General features: G+C 57.2%; 2 protein-coding genes across 4 annotated transcripts; one reads left to right on the top strand and one right to left on the bottom strand.

Moving 5' to 3' along the window:
• Nucleotides 1-3728: 3728 nt before the first annotated feature.
• On the top strand, nt 3729-16581 carry STAT6 (signal transducer and activator of transcription 6). Of its 2 annotated transcripts, none has more exons than XM_045789792.2 (22): nt 3729-3878; nt 6491-6630; nt 7036-7174; nt 7476-7559; nt 7996-8134; nt 8261-8313; nt 8521-8669; nt 9263-9394; nt 9519-9707; nt 10036-10123; nt 10264-10386; nt 11009-11101; nt 11461-11667; nt 12849-12943; nt 13039-13175; nt 13501-13647; nt 13866-13929; nt 14034-14144; nt 14323-14406; nt 15422-15487; nt 15577-15705; nt 15796-16581. In XM_045789792.2, exons 2-22 carry the CDS (start codon nt 6515-6517, stop codon nt 15983-15985), a joined length of 2535 nt encoding a protein of 844 aa, XP_045645748.2. In that variant the 5' UTR covers nt 3729-3878; nt 6491-6514; the 3' UTR covers nt 15986-16581. The 2 variants fall into 2 exon arrangements, with proteins under 2 accessions (XP_045645748.2, XP_045645749.2); XM_045789793.2 differs by having other exon boundaries at nt 3737-3878; nt 6459-6630.
• A 542-nt stretch (nt 16582-17123) lies between these two features.
• NAB2 (NGFI-A binding protein 2) lies at nt 17124-23196 on the bottom strand. 2 transcript variants are annotated; one of them, XM_045789795.2, is made up of 7 exons: nt 22866-23194; nt 20575-21448; nt 20008-20141; nt 19620-19671; nt 19393-19525; nt 18996-19187; nt 17124-17995 (listed from the first exon to the last, which is right to left on the bottom strand). In XM_045789795.2, the coding sequence occupies exons 1-7, from the start codon at nt 22946-22948 to the stop codon at nt 17886-17888; spliced, it is 1578 nt and encodes a 525-aa protein (XP_045645751.1). In that variant the 5' UTR covers nt 22949-23194; the 3' UTR covers nt 17124-17885. The 2 variants fall into 2 exon arrangements, with proteins under 2 accessions (XP_045645751.1, XP_087725172.1); XM_087869046.1 differs by lacking the exon at nt 18996-19187 and having other exon boundaries at nt 22866-23196.
• Nucleotides 23197-25227: the final 2031 nt, after the last annotated feature.

Here is a 25227-nt window from a genome sequence, read left to right on the forward strand (position 1 = left end):
AACATATATTCTGGGAGGATTGGTTTTATATGTTTGTTACCAGTTTGATTTTACTTTTTTAAAGATGGGGGGATTTGAACATGTTTATATGCTGAGAGTAAAGAGCTGTAATAATTAGAGAATGAGAGGTTGGAGATTTGGAGGGTCGAGGGGACAATGAATGGAACAGTGCCTGAGGAAGCAGAGGGAGGGGTCCCTCAGATGGAGAAACAGACCTCAGGCCAGGCAAGGACAGAGGGTCTCTTTCCTCTGAGCCTACAGGAAAGGGGCAGGTGCTGATGAATACATGTGCTGGCTGGGAGAAGGAAACTGGGGGAGTTTCCAATTTATGGCCTCCGTTTCATCTAATCTAAGTGTTGAGTTGGTATCAAGGTGGATAAAAATTTGGGGGAGAATGGCAGAGGCCTGGGAGACCGAGCTGGCTAGGGGCCTATAGCAGCTTCCCATACTTCTTCTGTGACCTTTCCTTCTATCCCTCAATCCTCCACAAATCCCAGGACACTATCCAGTGCTCCTGAACATGGCACCCACTCATCTTGTCTGTGAAATGTACTGAACTCCTGCCATCAATCCATAACTAAGTGTAGTCCTTATATGAGAGAGTGATTGTAAAACATTTAGCTTAGCTAAATGGGATATGGGGCACGATCTCAGGACCCTGAAATCATGACCTGAGCCAAACCAAAAGTCAGACGTTTAACCAACTTAGCTACCCAGGTGCCCCTAAATTTTTTTTAAATTCATATTTTCATATGTTGAATGTCTCTCAAAAATTCATATTCACTCGAGGTTCACTCAGTACATCAGAATGTAACCTTATTTGGGGATAGGGACTTTACAGAGGTAATCAAGTTAAAGTGAGGTCATTAAGGGTGGGCCCGAAGTCAATACAACTGGCGTCCTTATGAAAAGGGGAAATCTGGAGACAGGCTCCCACATAGGGAGAACACCATGCGAGCCTGAAGACAGCCATCTACAAGGCAAGGAATGATACCTAGAACAGATTTTCCCTCACAGCTCTCTGCAGGGCCCAACCTTGCCAACACCTAGATTCGGGACTTCTCGCCTCCTGAACTGTAAGACAATAACTTTCTGTCATTTAAGCCAACCCAACTTGTGGCGCTTTGTTACGGCAGCCCTAGCCAACTCAAACTCTCTTCCAGCTGATTTTGTGACTCACTGTTGGCTTACAAACTGCCCTTCACAGACTACAGATTTCTTTTATCCTATGCTTTCTTTCACGTAATCTTTATGACCCTTTGGTGGGATGGCAGGGCCCGGAGGAGGGTGAGGCAAGCAAGGCCCTCACTTGCAGGGTCGTGCAAGGGAAGGTGTCATTACTAAAAGCCTAGCTGACCCTATGATTGCACAACTTGAAGATGAGTGCCTCCTTAAGTTTTGCTAAACTGTTCTCTCCATTTGAGGGGTTGACACACAGCCACAAAGCTCTTACGTGGAACCAGATCCAAGCCAGATTTGCCTCTAAATTCTGGGTCCTAAAAATAATAATAATACATTAATTAATTAATTAATTAATTAATTCTGGGTCCTTAATTAATTAATTCTGGGTTCTTTCCATGACACCGCAGTGTCCCCATTGGTGCAATTAGAGAGGATGGCAATATATATTGTTTTCCAATCAGTCCTTGCTCCTCACCTTTTTACCCTGGAAAAGGAGCCAAAGTTAGAGACTACATGGGGCACCAGGGTGGCTCAGTCGTTAAGCGTCTGCCTTCAGCTAGGGTTGTGATCCTAGGGTCCTCGGATCGAGTCCCGCATTGGGCTCCCTGCTTGGCGGGAAGCCTGCTTCTCCCTCTGCTGCTCCCCCTGCTTGTGTTCCCTCTTTTGCGGTGTCTCTCTCTCTGTCAAACAAATAAATAAAATTTAAAAAAGAAAACAAAAAGAGAGAGAGAGACTACATTCAATCCTCCCCTTCTCTTGCCAAAATTCGGGGGAACTTGGACCTTCTGAGACCCTTATGAATTCAACCACCGTCTGTGGATGTCTGCAGCCAGAGTGGGCACCCGGGAACATGTGTCTTGAGCACCTCTGTGCGTATACTGCAATCCCAGCATTGCTGGTCATACAAACCCACGGACAGATTCCCTACCTGCCATCTCCACCCCTGCTCGACCGCCTCTTCAGTTCACTGCCTTCCAGACACAGTGAACACACAAACACACATACCTCCAATATCTTGTCTTTGTGGCACATTTATTGCCCCCAAACCGGCGGTCCCCTATGTAGGATGGAAGTCCTGCCTTCCTCACACCTGGCTTATTCTGGCCCATAAAAATAATGCCTAACATTTACTGTGTGCCAGGCATTGTTCTAAGCCTGTACATATATTATCGTACCTCACTCCCACATCCTTACGAGTTAAGACTATTATTTGCTTAGTTCTTTGCTGCTACCCTCCAATGCCTGGCTGGGGCGCCCATGCACACGTGCGCTCTTGCACACACATGCCCATCCGCATGGGGAGGGCGGGGGAGGAGCTGGGGTCCAGGAACCAGTTCAAGCACCAGGGGGCAGCATAGGCCTAGCTTTGGCCCCTCAGCCCAGCCCTGTTTGGAGAGAGAAGAGGGGAGTAGAAACCTCTTCCCATCTCCCACCACCCCTTAGAGACCACCCTTCTTATACACCTTGTCTCTCAGGTTTGGGGATGTAGAGGCCTCTCCAGGCCCCTTGGCCTCCTTCAGCTCCTCTGCCCGCAAAAGCTGCAAAAACCATCCACTAGTTATGACGATGACTCAGAAACTGAGCAAGCCTTGTGTTTGTGAGTTTGTGTCTCATTGTGACTGCTTGTGGCTCTGAGGGCTGCCATGCCTGTGAGCCTGCCTGCACATGTGTAAGCGCCTGTGTTTGTGTGTGTGTGTGTGTGGTCTTATGGCCAGGGAAGTTGTACATGTATGTGTTTGTTTCTGGGTGTGTCTCAGTGTTTACCACAGAAGCAGGAACTTTGCCAAGGCTGCACAGCACATTCCTAGTCAAACTTGTCCCTTGGGAATCTGCAGGCAGCAACTCCAGGTTGTGTTGGCTCCCACAAGTGTCTGAAGAGTAGGAGGAGGGGGCCGAGATCGTTTTCAGTGCAAGAGACTCCTTCTGGAGTCTTCCAGAATTCTCAGCTCTGGGGTCCCCTCCCCCACTCCCTCCCATCAGTGGTCACGCGACCTCTAAGGCGCACCCCGCCAAGAAGGGAGGAGGACCTAGGAGTTCCAGACAGCATCGAGCTCCCTGGCTGCTTTTCAGGGTCCTCCACTGGAGGGAGCGCAGAGCCCAGAGGGATTTTCTTTTCCAGAGGCCCTGGGGTGCCCAGTTCCTCCTGAGCCCAAACCGCGGGCCCCTGCAAAAGTTTGAGTATGGGAGAGGCAGTTTGGAGCCGCAGGTCTCTGCTTGGTATTAGGTGACTTTCTGGAGAAAAGCTGATTGCTTTTGAGAGGACAGAGTTAAGTGGGGATCGGGCTCCCCTCTAGTCTGGCCCCAGGGTCGGGAGCCCCAGTCCTGGCTCCCTCGACCCCATGCTCCCCCACTCGGCACAGGAGGCACACACGCTCACCCCACTTTCTTCCTCTTCCTCCTCCAGCCCACTTTCTCTTCTCTGTGTCGTCAGAGCTCCAGGGAGGGACCTGGTTAGACGGAGAAGCCGGAAACAGCGGGCTGGGGCAGCCAGTGCTTACACTGAGGAGGAAGGACGGGAGAGGTTGTGTGTGTGTGTGTGTGTGTGTGTGTGTGTGTGTGTGTTCTTTTTGGTGGTGGTGGTGGGGGGGGGGGGGTGCCAGCAGGGCCAGCCCTGAACTCGCTGGACAGAGCTACAGACCCATGGGGCCTGGCAGTGCCCACTGAGAGAGGGAGAAGACAGCAGAGGGGTTGCCAAGGTGAGGGGATGCCTCTGAGAAGGGGGAGGGGGAGCTCTGACTTTGAGTGTGTGTTGGGGGGGTGGATTAGCGGGGGTCCTCTCGGGACCCTCCCCTGGGCGGGGTGTATGGTCGCCGGGAAATTGTTTCAGTTGGTGTTGGGAGCTGGTGGTCCCGGGTTTGGGCAGTTTGGAATTCGCAGAGGAATCTGGTATGGCTAAGGCCCCGCACTCCCACCTCCCCACGTGGGTCACTTTTTCCACACCCCCGCCCCCGCACCTCCAGCGGCAAGTAAAGGCACGGAAAGGAGGGCATGGAGGTGCCCCTCTGCCCTGGGGGGAGGGGAGGTGGCTGCCCCTCCCTCGAAGGTTGACGCCAGGGGGAGGTGGGTCCTTGACAAGCCCCTACCCTGTCCCCCCATAAAGGTTGTTGTTCAAGGGTGTGGCTGGGGGGTGAGCGAGCCCCAGATGTAGACCTCATGGTGCCCCAGAGAAGGGGGAATTTCCCCCTCAAAAGCGCTCCACGCTTGGCTGCTGTAGACGCCGAGATTTCCCGGTGGCGGCGCAGAGTTAACCCTCCTCGTGCTGAACTGGCTCCACCTCCCCGCCCCCACCGCCACATACACATATTGGGCAACTCAGAGAAGCTCTTTTGACTTTTGATCCTGTGGTCCCGCGGTCAGAGGGTTCGAGAATGGAGGGACAGAGGTGATCGGGTTTAGGCCACGAAGCAGGCTGAGGAGGCCGGTGGACATCCGGGCCTGCCTTCCCGGTTGGGAAGTGTTGGGGAACGCTGGCCCCGCCCCCTCGCGCCGTGGCTCCTCCCCCCCGCAGGTCTTCTGGGGGGCTTAAAGCTTCGGGTGCTGCAGTCCCGGCAGGCTCAGCTTGGTTGTCGGGTGGCCTCCTGAGCTCTGGGGATGGAGTAGGGGAGGAGGTTTGAAGTTGGGGCCTTGCCGGGAGGCTGGTCACTCAACAAGGGTTTATAGAGGAAGGGGGGTGGCCGCCTTCTGCTTAAGGATTACCTGTCTCCAGTTGGGTAGGGATAGAGGGTCAAAGGTCTGAGCACCATGAGAAACAGGAGAGGAAGAGAGAAGAGAGGAATGGAGTCCTTCCTTGAATTTGAGACACAGACCAATAGGTGCCCCACTCCAGGGTGGTGGTAGAGAAAGGCCTATTGGAAGACCCTGAGCAGGAGGGAGGAGTCTGCCTTTCAGAGAAAACAGCTAGAGGAGATAGAAGCTGCTGGGTGGTGGGGAGCAAGAGGGTTTGGGAGCAAGAGTCTCCAGAGAAAGGGCCCCTCTGTTCTCTCCCTTTGGGAGTCTTGGGAGAGGGGAGTGGCTAAAAGCCCAACAGGAGGGCTTGGGTTACTGGGCTGGGGGAGACTCAGGGAGTTTCCATCGCCATCCTCTCTCATGTCTAGGAGAGGAGCATTATGGGAAGCGGGGCTGAGAGACCCCGGAGAAAACACTGGTTGACCCTCCCAACCCTGCAGCCCACCCAGAAATGGGGATGCAACCCTCTCCCCTACTTCTTCCATCTCCTCCTTTCCTCTCTCCCTCTTTTCTCCTCTGCCCTTGGCCTCTAGCCCAACCTCTAGCTTCCTCTTCCCAGCTTCTAGGCTCTTCACTCCAGGCTTACTAACCCTACTTTCTCTCCAGTCTCTCCCACCTTCTCCCCAAGTTCTCTCTGCTTTCCCCTTTCCTCTATCTCCACCTCACTTCTTCAACTCTCCTCCCACAGCCCTTCCTCTTAGGATGATGGGATCTGGATGTGGAAGGGGCCCTCACAACACGGTGTTGGTTACCCCCTTGGAATCAAATCCCCAATTTCCAAACTCACTCAGTGTCCTTGGCTAGTTAGACAATCTCCTTTAGACTCAGTTTCTTCAACTATTTTAAAAATCATCGCAAAGCTCTAATGAGATAATGAGCTTCACGTAACACCTCAGACACAGTAGGTGCTCAGTAAATGGAAGCTGTTACCGCTCTCCCATCCTCTTCTTCATCATCCGGCCTGGTAGTTTTCAAATTACCTCATGGAACCCTGAGATTTTGAGGGGTGTCTCTAGTGACACCTTTGGGGTCAGGAGGTAGGGAGAGGGAAGTAGAAGCAGTAGGATTCCAGGCCTACCACACTTGCTTTCAACAGAGAAACTCCAATTTTATACCTTTCATATAATTGGGATTCCACAGATTAAAAACTAAAATTTGTCTACTACTTCAGAAATTTTTGGAGAGTCCTGCACGTATCCAAGCCTCATATTTTATGAGATGAGCAGATCAAGGCTCACAGTGGGGAGGTTCCTTGCCCACAGAACCAGAGCCAGCTCAGTGCTGCAATCCGAGTCCTCTGCCTTCTCTCAGAGAGCTTTCTGTACTCTGCCCACCTCCCCTGTCTCCCGGCCCTCTGGCTGCAGCTCAGCTCTTCCTACCCCATTACCCCCTTTGTCTACAACTGAAGGGATTACCTTGTCTCAGGCATTGACCAAAGATGTCCCCAGTTTGAGGTGGTCTGGCTGCGAGTGGTGGTGGGGATGGTCTCTGGGATCTGGGGTCTATAGGAGGTGGCTGGCTGCCCCCAGAACATAAGCCAACTTTCTTAGGTGCCTCTCAGAGTGGCCTTGTCCCTTTCCAGAAGGCACCCTCCAAACCCCAGATCATGTCTCTGTGGGGTCTGGTCTCCAAGATGCCTCCGGAAAAACTGCAGCGGCTCTATGTCGACTTTCCCCAACACCTGCGGCATCTCCTGAGTGACTGGCTCGAGAACCAGCCCTGGTGAGTCCTAGCTGCCCCACGCTGGTCTCCTCCAGGTCCTCCCCCACCCACCTGCCCTCTCATTAGATTTTCTCTGTCCTGTTTTGGGACTCGGGCTGCGTTATTCCCTGTGTGGTGGCCTAGTGGGGAGTCTGTGGCACACCAACCAGATTTTGCACGTTGACACATGGAGTCCCCCACCCCCTGAGGAGCCCCAGCCAAAGAGGAAGGAGGTCAGGACTGGGGCAAGGGCACGTCCCATAGCAGCTGGAATATTGAAACAAAGGGCACATGGATGAGGCTGTACAGGGCCTGGATGGAGACTAGGACTGGGAAGGAGCCACTGGGCTGTTTGCTGAGGGGTGGAAGGTCAGTAGAGCTGAAGAAACCCTGACCCGAGGCCACCCCATCCCGATCTTCCCACAGGGAGTTCCTGGTCGGCTCAGACACCTTCTGCTGCAACATGGCTAGTGCCCTCCTTTCCGCCACTGTTCAGCGCCTTCAGGCTTCAGCTGGAAAGCAGGGGGAGGGGAGTGCCATCTTGCAACACATCAGCACCCTGGAGGTAGGGACAAGGGGGGGAACGGACTAGGCTGGAGTGGGGCTGGAGTGGAGCTGGGATGAGCCTTGAACACCAGAAGAAATTGTTTGGATGCTGGAGCGAATTGGTGTTCCTGTAGTTAGCTGTTTGCTAGCATGCAAATTAGGTTTTAAAAGCATGCAAATGCATGAAAACTTCTGGAGTCTACAGTTGTGCTGCCTTTCGGTGTGCTTATGAATAGAGCTGGCTGGCGTGGATTGCAGGGGGAAAACAACATGGGTGAGAGAACAGGCTAACCCAGTCTGCCACTCTTCCATTTCTCTAGAGCATATATCAAAGGGACCCCCTGAAGCTGGTGGCCACTTTTAGACAAATACTTCAAGGGGAGAAAAAAGCTGTTATGGAACAGGTATTGTTAATACCCCACCTCCCACCCCAACTCAACTCCCTGGGACTTTAGCCTGAGCCATGAGAAACTAGAAGGAATTTGAACGTCAGGAGAGGCTCAATGTTTTAGGCCCAGGATGACCAAAGGAGGTTCCTGGGGTCAGAGTGGCCCACAAGCCAAGCTCAGGGAAGCTTCAAAATGAGGGACTGAGCGTAGTGAGGCCTCGGGAGGAGAGAGCAAGGGGTAAGAAGCTGATTTCTGCCAAGAGAGAGGTCTTATCCCTGGGAGATTCCAAAAGGTCAGGAGAACCTTCAAAGCAGAAAGGGAGCCAAACAAGGGAAGTAGTTTGTTTCCTTTTGGCAAAGCACGGCAGCAGGCACCCCTTTAGGGAGTGGAAGCCTGATGTAGAGGGATGGACGGAGTATCTCACCTCTTGGCGTCTGTCCCTCCTGTGCAGTTTCGCCACCTCCCAATGCCCTTCCACTGGAAGCAGGAGGAACTGAAGTTTAACACAGCCCTGCAGAGGCTGCAGCATCGGGTTGGGGAAACTCGCCTTCTCCGAGAGGCCCTGCAGCCGGGATCTGAGGCTGGCCAAGGTGGGAGTGTGGGTCTGGCACTCTAAGAGGGTTCTGGGGAGTGAGTGGGAGTGATGCCCTCTTGGACCTCACCCTTGACCGAACCTCAAATTTATCTGTACCCCTCATTTCTGCCCTCACGCTCAGTGTCTCTGCACAGCTTGATAGATGCTCCTGCCAATGGAACTGGGCCAAGTGAGGTAAGTGATGGATTGGGAGGTGGAGTTTGACCTCAAAGTACAGTCCTGGAGGGATCGAAACTCTGCGGAGGGACAGAGATTATGCCTCAGAGGGACACACGCTGCAGTGGGGGAGGGGAAGGCCTGAGAGGTGAGAAAGAGAGGCCTGCCCTCAGGTCCTGGGGGAGGAGAGAGGGTGGCCGTATCTCAGACCTCCCCTGCCCGCAGGCCCTGGCCAAGTTGCTGCAGGAGACTGTGGGGGAGCTGGAGGCTGCCCAGGCCCTGGTGCTGAAGAGGATCCAGATTTGGAAACGGCAGCAGCAGCTGGCAGGGAATGGCGCACCCTTTGAGGAGAGCCTGGCACCACTACAGGAGAGGTTGGGGCAAGACTGATGGGCTAGGAGGGCGGGCTGGGGTTGGGTGTCTGCTGTCCCTGCTGGAGGACCCACAGGTGTGAGAGAAAAACCAGGCAAGCAGGCCTTGGCATGGGCCGAGACTCATAGAAGCCGATTCCGGCAGGGCTGTGCACACTGTCGTCAGGTGGCGTCCTGTACAAGTGCGCCCGGCGGAGGGGAGTTCGAGCGGGAGCTCACCTGGGGGCCCATGCTTTTCTCTTCAAGCTCCTTGCCCAGAGGAATGGGAAGCCTTTTCCTATTTGGTCTGTTGGGCGGAGGCACCTTTGAATTTATGCGAAAGTACCCGACGTGCTGCAGCTGACCTGGGTCCCAGAGTCCTGGGGAAGAGGCAGCTGGGTTTCCACAGGGGTCCAGGCACAGAGAAGGAAACTCACACCCAGAGTCGAGGCAGGTCCCACATCCCCATCAGCCCAGGTGCCTTGCAGCCACACCCACTGCGCACCCCACCCCTCCACACACATTATCCTGCATTCTTTCTGGGTTTAGGGGTAGGGCGTTGGGGCAGGAGCAGGCAGCCTGAATTCTGTGTCCACTGACCACTGTCCTGGCCCCAGGTGTGAGAGCCTGGTGGACATTTATTCCCAGCTGCAGCAGGAGGTGGGGGCAGCTGGTGGGGAGCTTGAGCCCAAGGCGAGGGCAGTGCTGATTAGCCGGCTGGATGAAGTCCTGAGAACCCTCGTCACCAGGTATGCCCCCTAAGCCCTCAGCTTGGCCTAGAGCAGACCCCGAGGAAGGAAGAGGGTTAGAGCTGTGGGAAGGGTATCAGGAGGGACCCAGCCATTAACTCCCCTGTGTCTTTGCTCCTCCCAGCTCTTTCCTGGTGGAGAAGCAGCCCCCCCAAGTTCTGAAGACTCAGACCAAGTTCCAGGCTGGGGTTCGATTCTTACTGGGCCTTCGGTTCCTGGGGGCCCCAGCCAAGCCTCCGCTGGTCAGGGCCGACATGGTGACTGAGAAGCAAGCAAGGGAGCTGAGCATGCCCCAGGGGCCTGGGACTGGAGCGTAAGCTGGGGCTGGTAAAGGCCTGTTGGTTTGGTGGAGGCCAGGGGAGGCTGGGTGGCTGGCACCACAAAGAGCAAGGTGATGAGGAGGGAGGGCCGTGGGGTGTGTGGACCCTGAATGGTCACGGCAGAGGAAGGGCAGGGACCCATCAGGGCCGGAATGGGATGGGGAATCATGATTTGGCCAAGATAGGGACCCTCCTTGAGAATCGAAACAGGGAGATGGAGATTTGGGGCTGGTCGTCCATGCCATTCACCCATGGACTCAAGCTCCTCCCTACCCCGGGCCCTGCGGGGATGCATCCACTGTCTCTGACCTCCCCTGGCAGAGAAAGCACTGGGGAAATCATCAACAACACCGTGGCACTGGAGAACAGCATTCCTGCCAACTGCTGCTCTGCCCTGTTCAAGAGCCTGGTGAGGGCTCAGGGGGCCGTGGGGAAGAGTGGGGCAGGGGTCCTCAGACCGAGCGACTGTCTTGGAGAGGGTGTCGGGAAGCCAGGAGAGACTGTCTCTATCCTCACCCCTGCTCTCCCCCCTCTCCCCCCACCCTGCAGCTTCTGAAGAAAATCAAGCGCTGTGAGCGGAAGGGCACCGAGTCTGTCACCGAGGAGAAGTGTGCGGTGCTCTTCTCCACCAGCTTCACGCTCGGCCCCAACAAACTCCCCATCCAGCTCCAGGTGAACTGAGCCCCGGGCTGCCCGCGCTAGGGCCCCGGCTCCCCTCCGCACCACACGCTGGGGCCCTGGGTCCTCACTCCTCGTGTAGCTCCATGCCCGCACGTCTGGGGTTCATGTGCACTGGGGGCAGGGTGAGAGTGGGAAGAGCAAGAGTGCACATGCCCGGGAATCATGCTGTGGTGGCGACTAGCATTTCTTACACATTTCGTGTAGACCAGGGCACTGTTTTAAGTCCACACACACACACACACACACACACACACACACACAGAATGTTCACAATAACGTTATGAGGTAAGTACCATTATTAGCCCCATTTTACAGATGAGTCCATTGAGACACAGAGACATTGAGGAATTTGCCCAGGTCACACAGCTACAACGGGTTGCCGCTGGTATTTGAAACCCAGAGGTCTGACTCTAAAGCACTGACTCATAACCACTTCTCCACAGTGAGGCCTTAATCGAGCTTCAGAAAGCATTCGATAATACACCGGGGGCTTTTAGCTACGTAGTGTGAATCCAATAGCTTCCCTGCATTCTCAGAGCCAGCCCCCTGAGGAAGCCCCTTGCTCCAGTAAGAAGATCCCCTCTTCTCCCACCCCACCCCCCGCCCCCGCCAGGCCCTGTCTCTGCCGCTGGTGGTCATTGTCCACGGCAACCAGGACAACAATGCCAAAGCCACCATCTTGTGGGATAATGCCTTCTCTGAGATGGTGAGGAATGACCAGGAGTGGCAGTGGAGGGAGGAAGGAGGAACAGGGGCAAGGTGGGCTCTAATGTGGGGGGAAGCCGGGGGCAGACATGTTCAAATGGGAGCGGCCATAACTCCTTCTTTCATCATACTCTCTAACCTTGTGCTTTTATACTTCTGACCTCTTTTCATGCCATTCTTAGCAGCTACCACGTTGTAGCACCCTAAACTATTTTTGGAAAAGCACCATCTTTGTGAGCGAGCTTACGGGAATAATGCCTGGGAAGGGCAGCGCTGGGGAGGTGGGAAGGATGAAGGCCCCTCCTGAGGAAGAATGAGGATGATAGCCTGAAGTGCCCTGTCCTTTCCGCTTCACCCCAGGACCGAGTGCCCTTTGTGGTAGCTGAGCGGGTGCCCTGGGAGAAGATGTGTGAAACTCTCAACCTCAAGTTCATGGCTGAAGTGGGGACCAATCGGGGGTTACTCCCAGAGCACTTCCTCTTCCTAGCCCAGAAGATCTTCAATGACAACAGCCTCAGCATGGAGGCCTTCCAGCACCGTTCTGTGTCCTGGTCACAGTTCAACAAGGTCATTCCCCTGCTTTTCGTGCCTCCCACCCCTTAGGTCTTCATCCTTGAGGCACTCAGGGCCTTCCCAAGCTTTGTCCAGAGACTGACCGCTGGGATCTTCACAATGCCCCATCATGGCGATCAGGGAGGCCTCTGTCACAGCCCAGGCAGGAAAACCCTTCAGAGAGTACATTCTCTGGCATCCCTCAGGTTTTGGACTGGGGGCCCTCTGTCCTCCCTCTTTACCAGTGACTTGCATGACTCATCCAGATTGTGTGTAAACACAGCTCTGATTCAAAATGACTTTGACCCATTGGGAAAATAGTTCCTATTGCAAAAACCAAGATGAAATCCCACAGGGACCCACGCGGTAATACCAGCTACCATTCGCTGACACCTTACCGGGCACTCTGTTTAGCGCTTTGTGTGTTACCTGCTGACCCCTCCCAACATCCCTTTGAGGTAGCTACTATCTTTATCCCCATTTTACCGGTGAGGAACGTGATGCTCAGAGGGGTTAAGTAGTTTGCCCAACGCCTCACAGCAGGTGAGGCTGGGATAGAACCCCATATTTCTGGCTCTTAGCTACCATACTTCACAGCCCCCAAAACGAGGTGGCCCAGAGCTGGATCTGTTACAATAACGGGGGAAAAGATCTGGGTGTCTTGGTTGATGACCAGCTGGGTAAACGCAGTCATGTACTGCTCTCCTAGCAAAAGAGGAAGAAAAGTCTACGTGACCAAAGGATGTGTTAGCAAAGGGAGCAGGACACCCACATCTGGCAAGCTACCTTCTCTGCACTCCACTTCCACCAGGCCTAATGAAGGATGGGTGGAGCACAGTTGGTATGAGGGACCCTGGCCTGGACTTCCTGGGCTATATCCCAGCTCTGCCTCTCACCAGCTGTGTAGACCTGGGCAAGTTACTTGACCTTTCTGGGCTTTCATTTCTTCATCTGTAAGATGGGATAATTTTAGGACCTACTTCCATCAACTTGCAAAGATCAGATAAGTTCATTTATGGAAAGGGCTTGGAATACTGCCTGGCACGTGGTAAATGTGAGGATTGGCCATTGTCATTGATGAGATCTCAGATCCAGTTTGGTCCTTCAGCCCTGTGACTCTGTTGTGTGGTGCCTGTCCTAACTAGGCCCTAGCTCTGGCCCTCCTGTGTTCACACTAGCTCTCCCTTACTCCCCAGGAGATCCTGCTGGGTCGTGGCTTCACCTTTTGGCAGTGGTTTGATGGTGTCCTGGACCTCACCAAGCGCTGTCTCCGGAGCTACTGGTCAGATCGGTGAGTCCCTGCTCCGGTGGCCTGAGCAGTTGTACCCCTAGCTCCTTCTCCACAGCCAGTGCCCCTACCCCCATCCTCTCCTTCATCCTGGCCAGGCTGATCATTGGCTTCATCAGCAAACAGTACGTCACTAGCCTTCTTCTCAACGAGCCTGATGGAACATTCCTCCTTCGCTTCAGCGACTCAGAGATTGGGGGCATCACCATTGCCCATGTCATCCGGGGCCAGGATGGTGAGGTCACCCCAGCCAGTCCTCTGTTTCTGTGCCTGTGCCCTCTGGGGTTTCTTCAGGGAAGGAAATGTCTTGGCCTTCCTCCTGCCAAGCCCGATCTTCAGGAAGTTCTTCCTTAGGTCCAACTTCTCTCCTCCCTTCTGCAATCTACCTTCTCATTGTGAGCTCTGTGGGAATGGAGACTGGTGGGTCTCCCTCGCCCAAGACTCCCACCCTCACTCCTCTCCCCTTCGCCTTGGTAGATTGAGAGCGGGTCCTGTGGTGGGGCTGGATGGGGGGAAGAATGTCTGGACAGAGGGGACTCAGGGTCTCATTCCTCCTGTAGGCTCTCCACAGATAGAGAACATCCAGCCATTCTCTGCCAAAGACCTATCCATTCGTTCACTGGGAGACCGAATCCGGGACCTTGCTCAGCTCAAAAACCTCTACCCCAAGAAACCCAAGGATGAAGCTTTCCGGAGCCACTACAAGCGTGAGCTGGAGCTCGCAGTTTTGAACCCTTCCTTTGCCCATCTCTTCCATACTCCCAGTTGCCCCTCTCCCCACACACTGTATGTCATCCCTGACTTATCTCTCCATTTTCGAAGCCCCATTTCTCCTATTTGCCCATCAGAGATGCCCACCTTTTGCACATCCCTTCCTCCCCAATCCTGGGGCACTTCATGGCTCTCCTTTCCTCCCCCACAACAGCTGAACAGATGGGTAAGGACGGCAGGGGTTACGTCCCAGCTACCATTAAGATGACTGTGGAAAGGTGGGTGTGGTGCTGTGGACAGTGGGCGGGCCTGGTACTACCTGCTGGAAGAAGTGGTGGCATCAGCCCTTGGTCAGCCATGCAGACCTCCTTCCCTCCTCCAGGGACCAGCCACTTCCTACCCTGGAGCCCCAAATGCCTACCATGGTGCCCGCTTACGATCTTGGAATGGCCGCTGATTCCTCCATGAACATGCAGCTCAGCCCAGATATGGTGTAAGAAGCTTGAGAGACAGGAATGGGAGTGGTCTGTGCAGACAGGTGTTTAGCATGGGCAGCTGGGGCTGAAGTAGGGAATTTCCCTTTCCATGAGAGGGATTCCCCATCTTGAGGCAGAAGGTGGGGGTGTCCAGGAGAAGGGCTGGCCTCAGGGGGGTCTGCTTTCTTTCTCCAGGTCCCAGGTGTACCCACCGCACTCTCACTCCATCCCCTCGTATCAAGCCCTCTCCCGGGAAGACACATTGACAGCCTTCCCAGAGTAAGTGGAAGGGACAAGGATACCCACCTGCAAGGGGGATGGGCATTTGCATTTGTTAGGAGAGGCTCCACTGTGAGAAAGGGGCAGCAAAAGGTTAGTGCTCTTTGTCTCTTCTGTCCACTCCATTGAGAGGTTAGTGCTTAAGATCCTGACTTAGCCATGTTCAAATGCCAGCTCCACCACTCACTGACTTCGGGCAAGTTGCTTCATTCGGGTGCCTCATCTGTAAAATGGGGAATATTGATAATAATACTAATAATACCTTCCTCAGGGCATTATTGTGAAGGTTAATTGAGTTAGTAATACCTGTAAAGCTCATAGCAAGAGCTATGTTAAGAATTAATATTACCTCTCCTGCCCTTGAAATCCACTGTCATTTATCTGCTGCCTGGATTTTTATTTATTCATCTGTTTTGGCCTTGAAGTGGCCTAGACATTTTTCTTCCCCAAGTAACACTCTTATTATAATAACTGCAGGTGCTTATTAACTCTTAGACAAAGCACGACATCTCCCCTCCCAGGAGGTGAGGTAGGGTGGGAACTGGGGGCTTAGAACCACCACAGTCCAGAGAAACATTAGAAATTAGCTAATTCAGGGGTGCCTGGGTGGCTCAGTCGGTTAAGCATCCGCCTCTTGGTTTCAGTTCAGGTCATGATCTCAGGGTCATGATCTCAGGGGTCCTGGGATCAAGCCTCCCCCCCGCCCCACCCCCGCCATTGTATTGTCATCCTCTGCACTTAGCGGGGAGTCTGCTTCTCTCCTCCCCTCTCTCTGCTCCTCCCCCTCCCAAATAAATAAAGAGATTAGCTAATTCAGCCCTTCTCTCCTCCCCCAGCCCAATCCCCAACACGTACACATTTTACGGATGAGAAGACTGAACCCACAGCTTACCCGAGACTATGCAGTCAGGAAAGGAGCTGGAAATTGCTTCCTCACTCAGTGACCCTGACTTTGCAACACTGGGCCCTTGTCTGGCCTTCCTTTCTCTGACTGTGCCCTTCTTCCTGTTTCCAGATCTCACCTGCAGATGCCCCCCAACCTGAACCAGATCAACCTGCCCTTTGACCAACCTCACCCTCAGTGAGTGACAGCAGCCCTCCTCCCCATGCTCCCCATTCATTCCCAGCCTTATCCCACCCCCGTCTTACTAACTTTTCTGGTCTTGGCAGGGGCCTGCTCCCATGCCCATCTCAGGAGCATGCCGTGTCCACTCCTGAGCCCCTGCTCTGCTCAGATGTGACCATGGCAGAAGACAGCTGCATGAACCAGTCGGTGGGAGGGTTCCCTCAGGGCACCTGGTGAGTGGCAGCCTGGGGGTGTTGGCTGGGTGGGGGCTGGAGGAGTGGGTGCCGTACCTATCCTACTGCTTCTCCCCTTCCTCCTTGCAGGGTCGGTGAAGACATGTTCCCACCCTTGCTGCCTCCTACTGAACAGGACCTCACCAAGCTTCTCCTGGAGGGGCAAGGGGAATCAGGGGGAGGGTCCTTGGGCACCCAGCCCCTCTTGCAGCCCTCCCACTATGGGCAGTCTGGGATCTCAATGTCCCACCTGGACCTAAGGGCCAACCCTAGTTGGTGATCCCAGCTGGAAGGGGAGCCCAGAAAGACCACTCTTCTACCCCCACGGACCTGCTCTGGACACCTGCCCATCTGCTGCCTAGCAGCAGATGGGGAGAGTGTCCTCCTATCCCCACCTACTCCCTGGTCAGGAGGGGAAGACTGCCAGGAAAATGCACAGTGGGTGGAGCCTATCCACTCCTCTCCTCCTACCACACACCCCTGTCCTCCCCCTTCCAATGCTGGAAGGGAAATTCAGGCTCCAAAGTGAGACACGCCCCAACACGCCTGCACACGCAGCGCGCGCGCGCACACACACACAGAGCTCTCCCTAGAAGATGGGGCTGAGTAGGAAGGGGGCTGGGCAAGAGCACAGGTTAGGGCACGGAGGACTTCTCTGCCCACCTCGAGCCAGAGCCCAGGACACACATGCAGAAACACGCAGACACATGCACACACTTGTACGAGAGGTTGGGGACTGAGGGTTGGGCTTGGGTTCCAGCCCTGGGGGGCATGGAGCAGCAGTTCAGGAGAGCCTGCGTGGGAGGAGGGGGGCGAATCTGTACACTTGGGTGACTGATGTGGGATATGCCCAGATTAAAAAACAAATTTCAAACAGCCCCAAATTCCTGTCAGTCGGATGGAGGCTCTTGGTTACGTGTAGGAGATTGTGCGAAGTACAAGGGCTGCATTTCACGTACAGCTGTGTGAAAGCGTGCATACCTGAGATGTGCGAATATACAGATGTCACACACGTCAGCTGTTATGGCCACAAAAAACCATGTATCTGCTTGATCTTGCCTGTGCGACTACACAAGTTTGGAAGTGTGAAACACTGCACGAAAGACACCAGCGAATATGCTAGCTTCTCTGATGCATGCTAACCCAAATGTACTCAGCTTTAGTATGACCGTAGCCCCAGTGGGCCTGTGTGGCTGTGACATCTGTACGTGGCTCTAGCTTTGGTGGCTCAACCCCGCCAATTCTGCCCAGAGGCCAGGGGGGTGAGTCTGGGACCCAGGCCCAGGTGTGCGGTCCTCTGAGTGAATTAGGGGGCCCTACCTGCTGCTGCTTTTCTCTTTCCCCATCCACTGCCAGCTTCCCTCCACTCCCCCAACCCCATGCCCATGCCACCCTTTCTCCCTCTTGGGGGTCATCGATCCTAAGCCATAAAATAAATTTTATTCCAAAATAACAAAATAAATAATCTACTGTACACGATCTGAAAAGAAAGACGCTCTAACTGCTCAGACAGGTGCTGCGGCCCAGCCCCCAGCTGAGGGAGGCCCGGAGTCCAACCCAGGCCTCCTGAGGGGGCCAGTCGAGGGAACCCCACATTCACCCTCCCCCCCACCCCCAGAAAGGGCAGGAGGGAAAAGTTGCTGAGGACTTGGGGGAAGATGGGGATAGGTGGGCAAACTGCAGCACTTGTTAAATTAAAGAAACAAACTAGAAGCACAAAAATGGGGGAGCAGAGGGCAGGAGCAGGTCCAGTGTTCCCAGGCCCCCAGTTCTGGGGGGAAACATCGCCATTTTTAGCTGTTGGACCTTACCAGGGAAGTCCCCTTTTCCCCCATGTCCAAACTGAATCCAACTGCTCATACCACTGGTTCAAGCTACAGAGAATGGGAGTGTGTTGTGTAAGGGAGGGGAGAACCCCAAATACCCTGGAGACAGAGTCCTCGCCCCCTTGCTCTAGGCAAGGGCGAAGGGGCACCACGCACCCTCCTTGTGTCCTCTTGCCAGGCCCCTGCTCGTTATTGCTTGAAGCCCCATAGTTCTATGCCCATGGAGCAGGTGGGGAGGCAGGAGAAGGGCAGCGGAAGGATCCAGGGTTGTGACTAGATGCCAGGGATGGAGAATGTCGGAGTCTGTGTGAGCCAGAAGTCCGAGTCCTGGGTCCGAGGACACCAGCGCAGCCCTCACTGCCGGCTGGCCTCGGCCTCTACTTTGACGCTGCTCCTGCGACCTTCCACCAGAGCGGGATGGGGTCCCGGGGCAGGGCATCGGTCCAGCAGCCCTTCCTCGAACTCTGTGGGGAGAAGGGGTAGGTTAGGAGGCCACGGGGTGGACAATGCAGGGAGGCGGCTGGACAGGAGGCAGGAGTAGAGAGGAGACTGCAAAGATGAGCTGGGTTTGAATTACTGCCTCCTGCCCACTGCACCTTTATAGGTGTGTGGGGGGGTTCCATACCCAAGTATGTGCGCCCCCCTCCCATTTCTGCCTGTGTGTAGCGCTCTCTCTGTATGTGTCTCTCTCCTTCTCTGTCTCTCCCGCCTCCGTTCTGCTGGAATTTCTGGTTCTGTCAGGAGCTGTGGGGGTGGCTTGGCTCTGACCTCTCCCCCTCCCCCCCTTCCCAGGCTCTGCCGCCCCCACTCATCCCTGGCCCCCTCCCAGACCCCACCTACCCTACCCTGCCCCTCCAGTTTCTTAGAAGCCAAATCAGGGGGAATACAGGAAGCCAGCCTCCCAGCTCCTCCCCCAAGAAGAGCCCCCCTTCCAGTCCCCACCCCCACTTCCCACCCACGCACAGTTTAAAAATACCAAGCCAGGGTTGGTGGCTTTGTCTGCTGCATCACTCAGCCCAGCCGCTCTGGCCCCCTGGCGGACTACTCCCTTCCCCCAACCACACACAAAGCATCCCCCTTTGGGCTCCTCTACTCCCAAGCTAGGCAACCCCACCCTAACTTCTAGCCTACTCTACCCTTCTGCCTTGGTCGCAGCTCTGTCTCTGCTTCCCTTCTTGGTGGCCCTCCTTCCTGTTCCCCTAGTCTCCCACTCTCTGTCCCCTTGTTCACCCCAGCGCCCCCTTCACACATCTCCCTTAGGATCAGACCCTCCCCAGTGGGAACAGCGCTGCAGGAACTTCCTTTCCGCAACCCAAGGCCTGGATGGCGGAGCCCCAGCATCCTACTGCCTGCCAGCTCTGGTGACTACATCCCTCTTCCTCCCAGCTGGCCCCAGGACACCAGGATTGCTGGGTGGGGCCTGGGTGGTAGGGGTGCTTGGGGACAGCACTACTGCTGCCTCACCTGCGAGAGGCGGCTTCGCAGGCACACAGGGGCTGAGGCGGCCCACGCGGTCGTGGGAGACGAGGCGGGCTAGCCGCAGCCCCTCATCCATCAGTGTCTGCTGCAGGATGTGGCGGCTCCACAGCCCGTGGGCTGGCAATGCCAGAGGCAGGTCAGCAGGGGGCGGCGTCAGCCTTGGGCATGACCCCACAGCTGTGGGCATGGGCACGGATCAGGTAAGGGACTACAGTCAACGGAACCCCCGCCCTCAACCGCAAAGCAGACCCATAGGCCCAGGCCCCTTTGCCCCCATCCAGCCAGGCCTCCCAACCCTGTTCCAGGCAGTTGCCTCCTGGCTCCTTCCTCCCACCGACTCCACCCCCACAGTGAGAAGAAAAGTATTTTGATGCACACTCACCCTGCAAATGTCCATCAAGGCTCTCCCCAGACAGGCTGGCGCTGTCTTCCTCCAGGCTGGGGCGGTATGGGGGTGCATAGGACTCAGGGCCTGGGGGAGGCTGCTGGAGTTCAGAATGACTTTGCTCTCCAACCTGTGGATGCCCCAAATGGGGAAATGAGGACCTAGCAAGGGAGGGGATCAAGGGGGGGCTGCACGAACCCCCTGCATCCGCCCTGGAAGCCTACCTCCTGTTTTAACTTCTTCAGTGGAGGCCCTCCCAGTTCTTCGGGGTGAAGCCTGCGAAGACGAGAGGAATAAGGAAGGTGAAGCTGGGGAGGGACGCACGCCGGGCAGAACACACGTTCTGGGGAGGAGCATGCGTTATTTCAAGACCAGAACAAAGCTGGCTGAGCAGGAGTCTTTAGCTCTGGTGCTGCTGCTGCTGTGGATGAGCAGACGGAACCTGAGACGGCTAGGAGGAGGGACCGGACCCAGACCAGTGGGCTTGGCGAAGAGCAGCATATGCACGTGGGGAGGAAGCAGGCCTAGATGCACCTGAACGGGAGAGTAGGCCGTGACCCGGCTCCTTGGCGGGATTCTAATCTCGGAAGGACCTGGAGAAAGGAGTCTCACCTGGAGCCCTTCAAGGATGACAGGTAGGTGCTCTCTCGGGCCACCTGGCGTGACAAGGAGAAGAGCTCCACCCTCCGCAGTAAGAGCGTGTTGTCCCTCATGCAGAATTGGGCAGCAGCTTCATTGATGGTCAGCTGTGGACAGGGCCGCCCGAGTGGTCAGAATCCTAAGTCCCCACTGCCTTGCCCAGACCTCCTCACACCCTTTGCCATCAGACAAATGAAGCCCGTCCACTAGGTGCTTGCTTAGGATTTGACACTATGCAGCCTGCTGAAGCCGGAAGACAGAGGTCAGCACCCACGGCTTCCTAGGAATGCCTGGAGCCCCCCGCCACCTGAGTGGTCCTGAGCGGCACGGAGCGGGACCCTGGGCTCTGGCCTGCACCTCTGCTTCCCCCTCAGTGGAGGAGGGAAGCACTGTAGTGGCTGGGCTTGGGCTGCGTAGGGGTGACAGGGGAGTGGGGTCCTGGTCAAGGGGCAATGAAACAGATCTGGGGGGCATGAAGATTCTCCAAAGTGAGTTGAAACCTGGGAGCCGAGTGCGATACTCGTAGAATGGGGTCCTCACCTCGTGCAGGCTGAGCTGCTTGCCCTCCCGCCGCTTGGAGTCAAAGCGGCCGTAGATGATGCTGTATTTGCGGATCTCTTCCTCCTTCTGGCTGTCGTTATCGTCCATCTCAAAGATGTGCCCTACACTCCGCGCCAACTTCTTGTTCAGCTTCAGCAGGGAGGTCACCTCCCCAGCGTCCCCCCTCGGGAAGCTCCGGAAGATCCTTTCCACACTCTCCACCACCATGCGTACCATCTCTGGTTCCAGTCGATCTGGACCACCCCCAGCCCCAGCGGCTGCCAGCCCCCCAGCCCCGGTCCCCTCAGGGACTCCTCCCCCTGCAGGTGGGGAGAAGGGGGGTGAGCCTGCCTCCTCTTCTCCTCCCGCCCCAACGTCGGACTCTGGAGTGCTCCGTCCTGGCCAGATCCGGGGGTCTCCTGCCCCAGGTCCCCCAGGCAGTGGTGACAGCTTCTCTCCAAGTTCAAGGGGGCTCTTGGGGCTAAAACTGCGGGCACTGCCTGCCTTTTCCCCTGGGCTGCTGTGCCCATTGCTCATGCTTCCTTTCCGGGTGCCGGCAGTCTCGGAGATCTTGAAAAGTGGAATACTGGAGACGGGCACGGCAGGCACCGGCTGACTGAAGAGCCCTGGATTGGTGGCCCATTCTCTCAGTGCCTTCTGCAGGCGTCGGACATGGAGGGGCTTGGTGGCCATGCCCACGAGTGCCATGATCTCCAGGAACTCCTCCTCACCGGCCTCACACAATTGCTGCACGTCGTCCCCTCCCTGCTGGATGAAGGTCTCATAGTAGGAGAGGAGATTGGCACGCTGCAGGACCCGGTATAGCTGCAGCTCCCCCAGTGTCCGAGGCAGGGCCATGGCTCGGGCACCGGGCCTGGAAAGGAGGAGTGCGGTGGAGAGAAAGGGAGGCAGTCAGTACGGGTCCCCCTGCTGGGTACCAACCCACACTCGCAATTGTCCTCTCTTTCCTGCCTGCTTCTCTTCCCCTCCTCTGAACATGCTCTCTGCCCAATACCCAAGCCTGAGCACAGACTATGAGAACGAGGCATTACCCGGAGGCATAAACACACCAGTGCCATCCCAGACCGGCCACAAGTACCAAAAGGCAGCCCAGTCTCTGCTGAAGTCAAAGGCTCTTCACCACCATTCTCAGCTTCTACTTTTCTGGCCTGGGGCAAGGAGACCTTAAGCATAGAGGCCAGCCAGCACACCCCTGGGATGGCTAGGCCTCCTTCTCCCCCAGAACAGTCTTCACCCTCCGCCCTAAACACCTGGCAGTCTCAGCATTACTCAAGGTGACTTTCTACACTGAGGAACATGTAGGACCCCCTGTCATCCCCACAGTGGAAGCCCGGGACTAGTTTCATTCCCTGGTGGCGTCCTACCCAGGTAGCTGCAAGGGAGGGGTGTGGCCCTTTCCCAATCAGCAAGCCAGGTGGACCCCTGCTCTGCTCAGCTCCCCTTGGCTGTTCCTGAGGACCTCTCCTCTCCTCCCGACAGCCCAGTGCCCCTTAGTTGGCCCCTCTCCCAGCAGTGACCTTCCCCACCTGCTGGGTAGGTAGGCAGGCGATCCCTTCAACTCAGGCACAAGGAAGGAGGAGTGCCTCAATTGTTCTGCTCTGGGGCCTGTTCCGCCCCCACACACTCCTACAGTGGCAGCGTCAGTGGGCGAAAACCGCCTGGGGGCTCCCACCTACCTCCTCTCCCTCATTTACCACCCACACCTCCAAGTGGAGCGCAGGAGCGGCTCAGGGCCTCTTGAGGGAGGGGCTGCACACCGAAACTCCCCTCCGCGTGCCGTAAATAAAGCTACAGAAAAAAGAAGGGACGCCTAAGGCATGCCCTGCTTCTCCACAGCCCTGCTGATGCTCTCCCTTGGCTCCGAGGCGCCGGCTTCTCCCGGTCCCTGGGGCTCGCGTACTCCGTACCAACGGAAGACTGAACCAGCACAGCAGCCCTCCCCCAGCCCTGTTACCAGCCAGAGCTCCAGGGCTTCCCCTGGCGTTTGGGGCCCCCACATTCTTTGCAGGGGGTTCACATGCCAGATCACGCCGGCGGAGTAAACGGGAGATGGAGAATTAGGTACTACTCTTTCATATCCAGCTTCATCCGCTCCCTACCTGCTCCCAGGGCCCCCTAATTCGAAGACGCACCCCCTTTCCAATCAGTCTCCACCCCCCACCCCCGTCCCGCTTCCCCTCGTTCTCTCCTCGACCTCCGCCCTCCGGACCCCTTTCCTGAGTCCAGCTCCACCCATCTCCACTCCCCGCCGCTTCCCTCTGCCCACTAACTTGGGTCTGGGCTGCGGGGTCCGGCGGGCGCAGTCCCCTCCGCCCGGCGGCTGCTCGGCTGTGGGGGAGGGCGCTCTGTGCATGGACGGCCGGAGGCCACAGGGGCTGCCCCTCTCGGTGCCCAGCGCTCGGCGCCTGGCGCGCGCTGCCGTGTCCGCCGCTGTCCGGGCTCCGTCCCTCCCTCCACGTCTCCTCTCTTCGAGCCTCCGCGCCTCTGTCTGTGCCTCTGCCCCCCCCTCCCCGGCTGCGCTTGCCGCCTCTCCGCGCCGCCGCCCCCGCAGGACGCACGGGGAGCGAGGCCCGGCGCTGCGCTGGCTGCCGGGCGGGCGGAGGGCGTGGGCAGCGCCGGGGGCGGGGGCCGGGGGCGGGGGGCGGGCGCCCGGGCCTCCGGGCCGGCGGTGGAGGCGCCGCGGCGGAGCGTCGGAGAGAGGCGGAGACTGGGGGGAGGGGGCGTGGAGCGGGAGGCGGGGGCGGGGACTCGGAGCTGCGGCGCAGAGCGAGGGACTGAGGTGACCGAGGCCGGGCTGCGGAGGGCGGGCTTGGGGACCCGGCGGGCGGGGCGAGGTCGCTCCGTGCCGCCCACGCCGGATGCACAGCCGGCCCTCTCCGCGCCCACGTACCCACGTGAGCGCCCAGCCGGCGACATTCCTACTCCCCCCCCCACCCGCTCCTACCCCTCCGAGCGGAGAGCGGAGTTTCACAACCACGCACGGGTACACAAAAACACAGAAAAGCGCACGGACGTGCACACGCGCCTCAAGAACTACGCGGACGCCCGCTGCCCACTCTCCGGCCTCGCGGTGCTGTACGTGTGACTGCTAGGAAAGAGCCGGAAAAGTTGCCGGAGGCTCGGGGTGCGTGGCTCCTCTCGGGCGTGCATCCGACTCCCCTTGAGTGTGCGCTTAGGGCAGGTCTGTGAGCCTGTGAGCGTGGGGCTCTGCAGGAATTCCTTCGATATCCCAGTACTCTTTGCCTGCTGCAAAAGGAGTCATTTGAAGGGCCCTTCGCTGAAACCCAGGCCTCCATCCCTGCCTCGAGTCCTTGTCGAAGTTTGGGGTACAGGAATGGGCGGGTTATGCTAGAAGCTACGCGTCGATCAGTCGCGTCGGGTTGTCAGAGCATTGGTCAGACAAGGATGGGAGGGGTACTCATTCCTCTACTCGTCGCACCCTGTTTGCTAAGGATGGGGACCTGCTCCTGGGGAATTCTGTGGTAAAGCTGGGATAGGGAGGACATCCCTTCTGCGGACGTTTTTAGGGGACTGCGCTCGAGAGAATTTAATGGAAGATGGGCGGGAGGCCTGAGCGTCCGACGTGGCTCCCTGCGGAGGAGTTGGAGGGAGGAGCTCCTTCAAGGAGCCGGGCCCCCCACCGCAACCGCCCCCCCCCCCCGTTTGTTTCTCCTAGCCCCATCTGGTTCCCATTACACTCCCGCCCACGGCTGGGAGGTCGGGGTGGGGGCGGGGGTGGGGGGCCGGCAGGGGCTCTGAGGGCCCGGTCCTGCGGCTCCAGGCCCCAACAAAATGAAGGCGGGGTGGAGGGGGAACCGAGCCGACCGGGCGGGGGTCAGGTTCTCCCTAGTCCGAAACCTCAGCCCCGCCCCGCCATTCCGCACTTCTGAGTGGCTCGGGGCCTGGCAGGGCGTGGGCGGCGTGGGCCGGGGCTGGTTCTACATTCCGGCTCAGCAAGGGGACCTTTCCGTCTCCAGTGGGGGCAGGAGAGGGGGAGTGGATCCCTGGATGGGATTTCGGTACCTAAGATTCTCTTCTTCAGCCCCAAACGCAGTGAGGGGGTAATAGGAAAGAGCAGAATCCCCCCCCCCCCCGCCCTCCAATCCCCCAGTCCTGCAACTGGAGGGCGCGGCTAGACGGGCTTCCTCCGGGAACTCTCTCCCCGACCCTCTCCGAAGTGTGTGGGCACCCCCTCCCCCACTCTCCTCTGGTTATTTTGGAGCCTGGGCTGCCAGCCGCTGGCCCCGGGTTTCCACGTGCCTCCTCCCTCCCCCTGCCCACGCGCCCCGTGACGCACATCCTCCGCCCACGCAGCCTCTGTTCCAGGCGCCCCCCTCCCTCCCACCCGCGCCCCTTTGGGGCGGCGCTGAGCCCCCGGGTCCGGAGGGAAATGCAGGCCCGGGAAAGAGGGCGGAGTAAGGAGTGAAACCAGCGAGGGGTAACCAACTGGGCGCTGGGGTCCCAGCCCGGGAAAGGGGACGAGGGAGGAGCCGATTCTGGGTCCTCCGGTCTTTGGTTCTCGGGCGGGTATTCGGCCAGAGAAGGAGGAAGGGAGACCCAGTCCCAAGGCCTGGGCCTGCCAAGTCCCCTAGGGGAGTCAGTAGGGGTCTCCCTGGGTGCGAACCTGTGTGG

This window comes from Ursus americanus, chromosome 17 (assembly GCF_024610735.1).
Source record: "Ursus americanus isolate L20-20 chromosome 17, mUrsAme1.1.p, whole genome shotgun sequence".
NCBI classification, from domain to species: Eukaryota; Metazoa; Chordata; class Mammalia; order Carnivora; family Ursidae; genus Ursus; species Ursus americanus.

What these genes read in the sequence shown, in the direction of transcription:
- STAT6 (XM_045789792.2), top strand. Translation starts at nt 6,515, where the DNA reads ATGTCTCTGTGGGGTCTGGTCTCCAAGATGCCTCCGGAAAAACTGCAG. An exon ending in AACACATCAGCACCCTGGAG is followed by an intron (nt 7,175 to 7,475) that starts GTAGGGACAAGG and finishes CCATTTCTCTAG; the next exon opens with AGCATATATCAAAGGGACCC. An exon ending in CGGAGCTACTGGTCAGATCG is followed by an intron (nt 12,944 to 13,038) that starts GTGAGTCCCTGC and finishes CATCCTGGCCAG; the next exon opens with GCTGATCATTGGCTTCATCA.
- NAB2 (XM_045789795.2), bottom strand. Translation starts at nt 22,948, where the DNA reads ATGCACAGAGCGCCCTCCCCCACAGCCGAGCAGCCGCCGGGCGGAGGG. An exon ending in TCATCCTTGAAGGGCTCCAG is followed by an intron (nt 19,672 to 20,007) that starts GTGAGACTCCTT and finishes TCGTCTTCGCAG; the next exon opens with GCTTCACCCCGAAGAACTGG. An exon ending in TGCGAAGCCGCCTCTCGCAG is followed by an intron (nt 17,996 to 18,995) that starts GTGAGGCAGCAG and finishes TTCTCCCCACAG; the next exon opens with AGTTCGAGGAAGGGCTGCTG.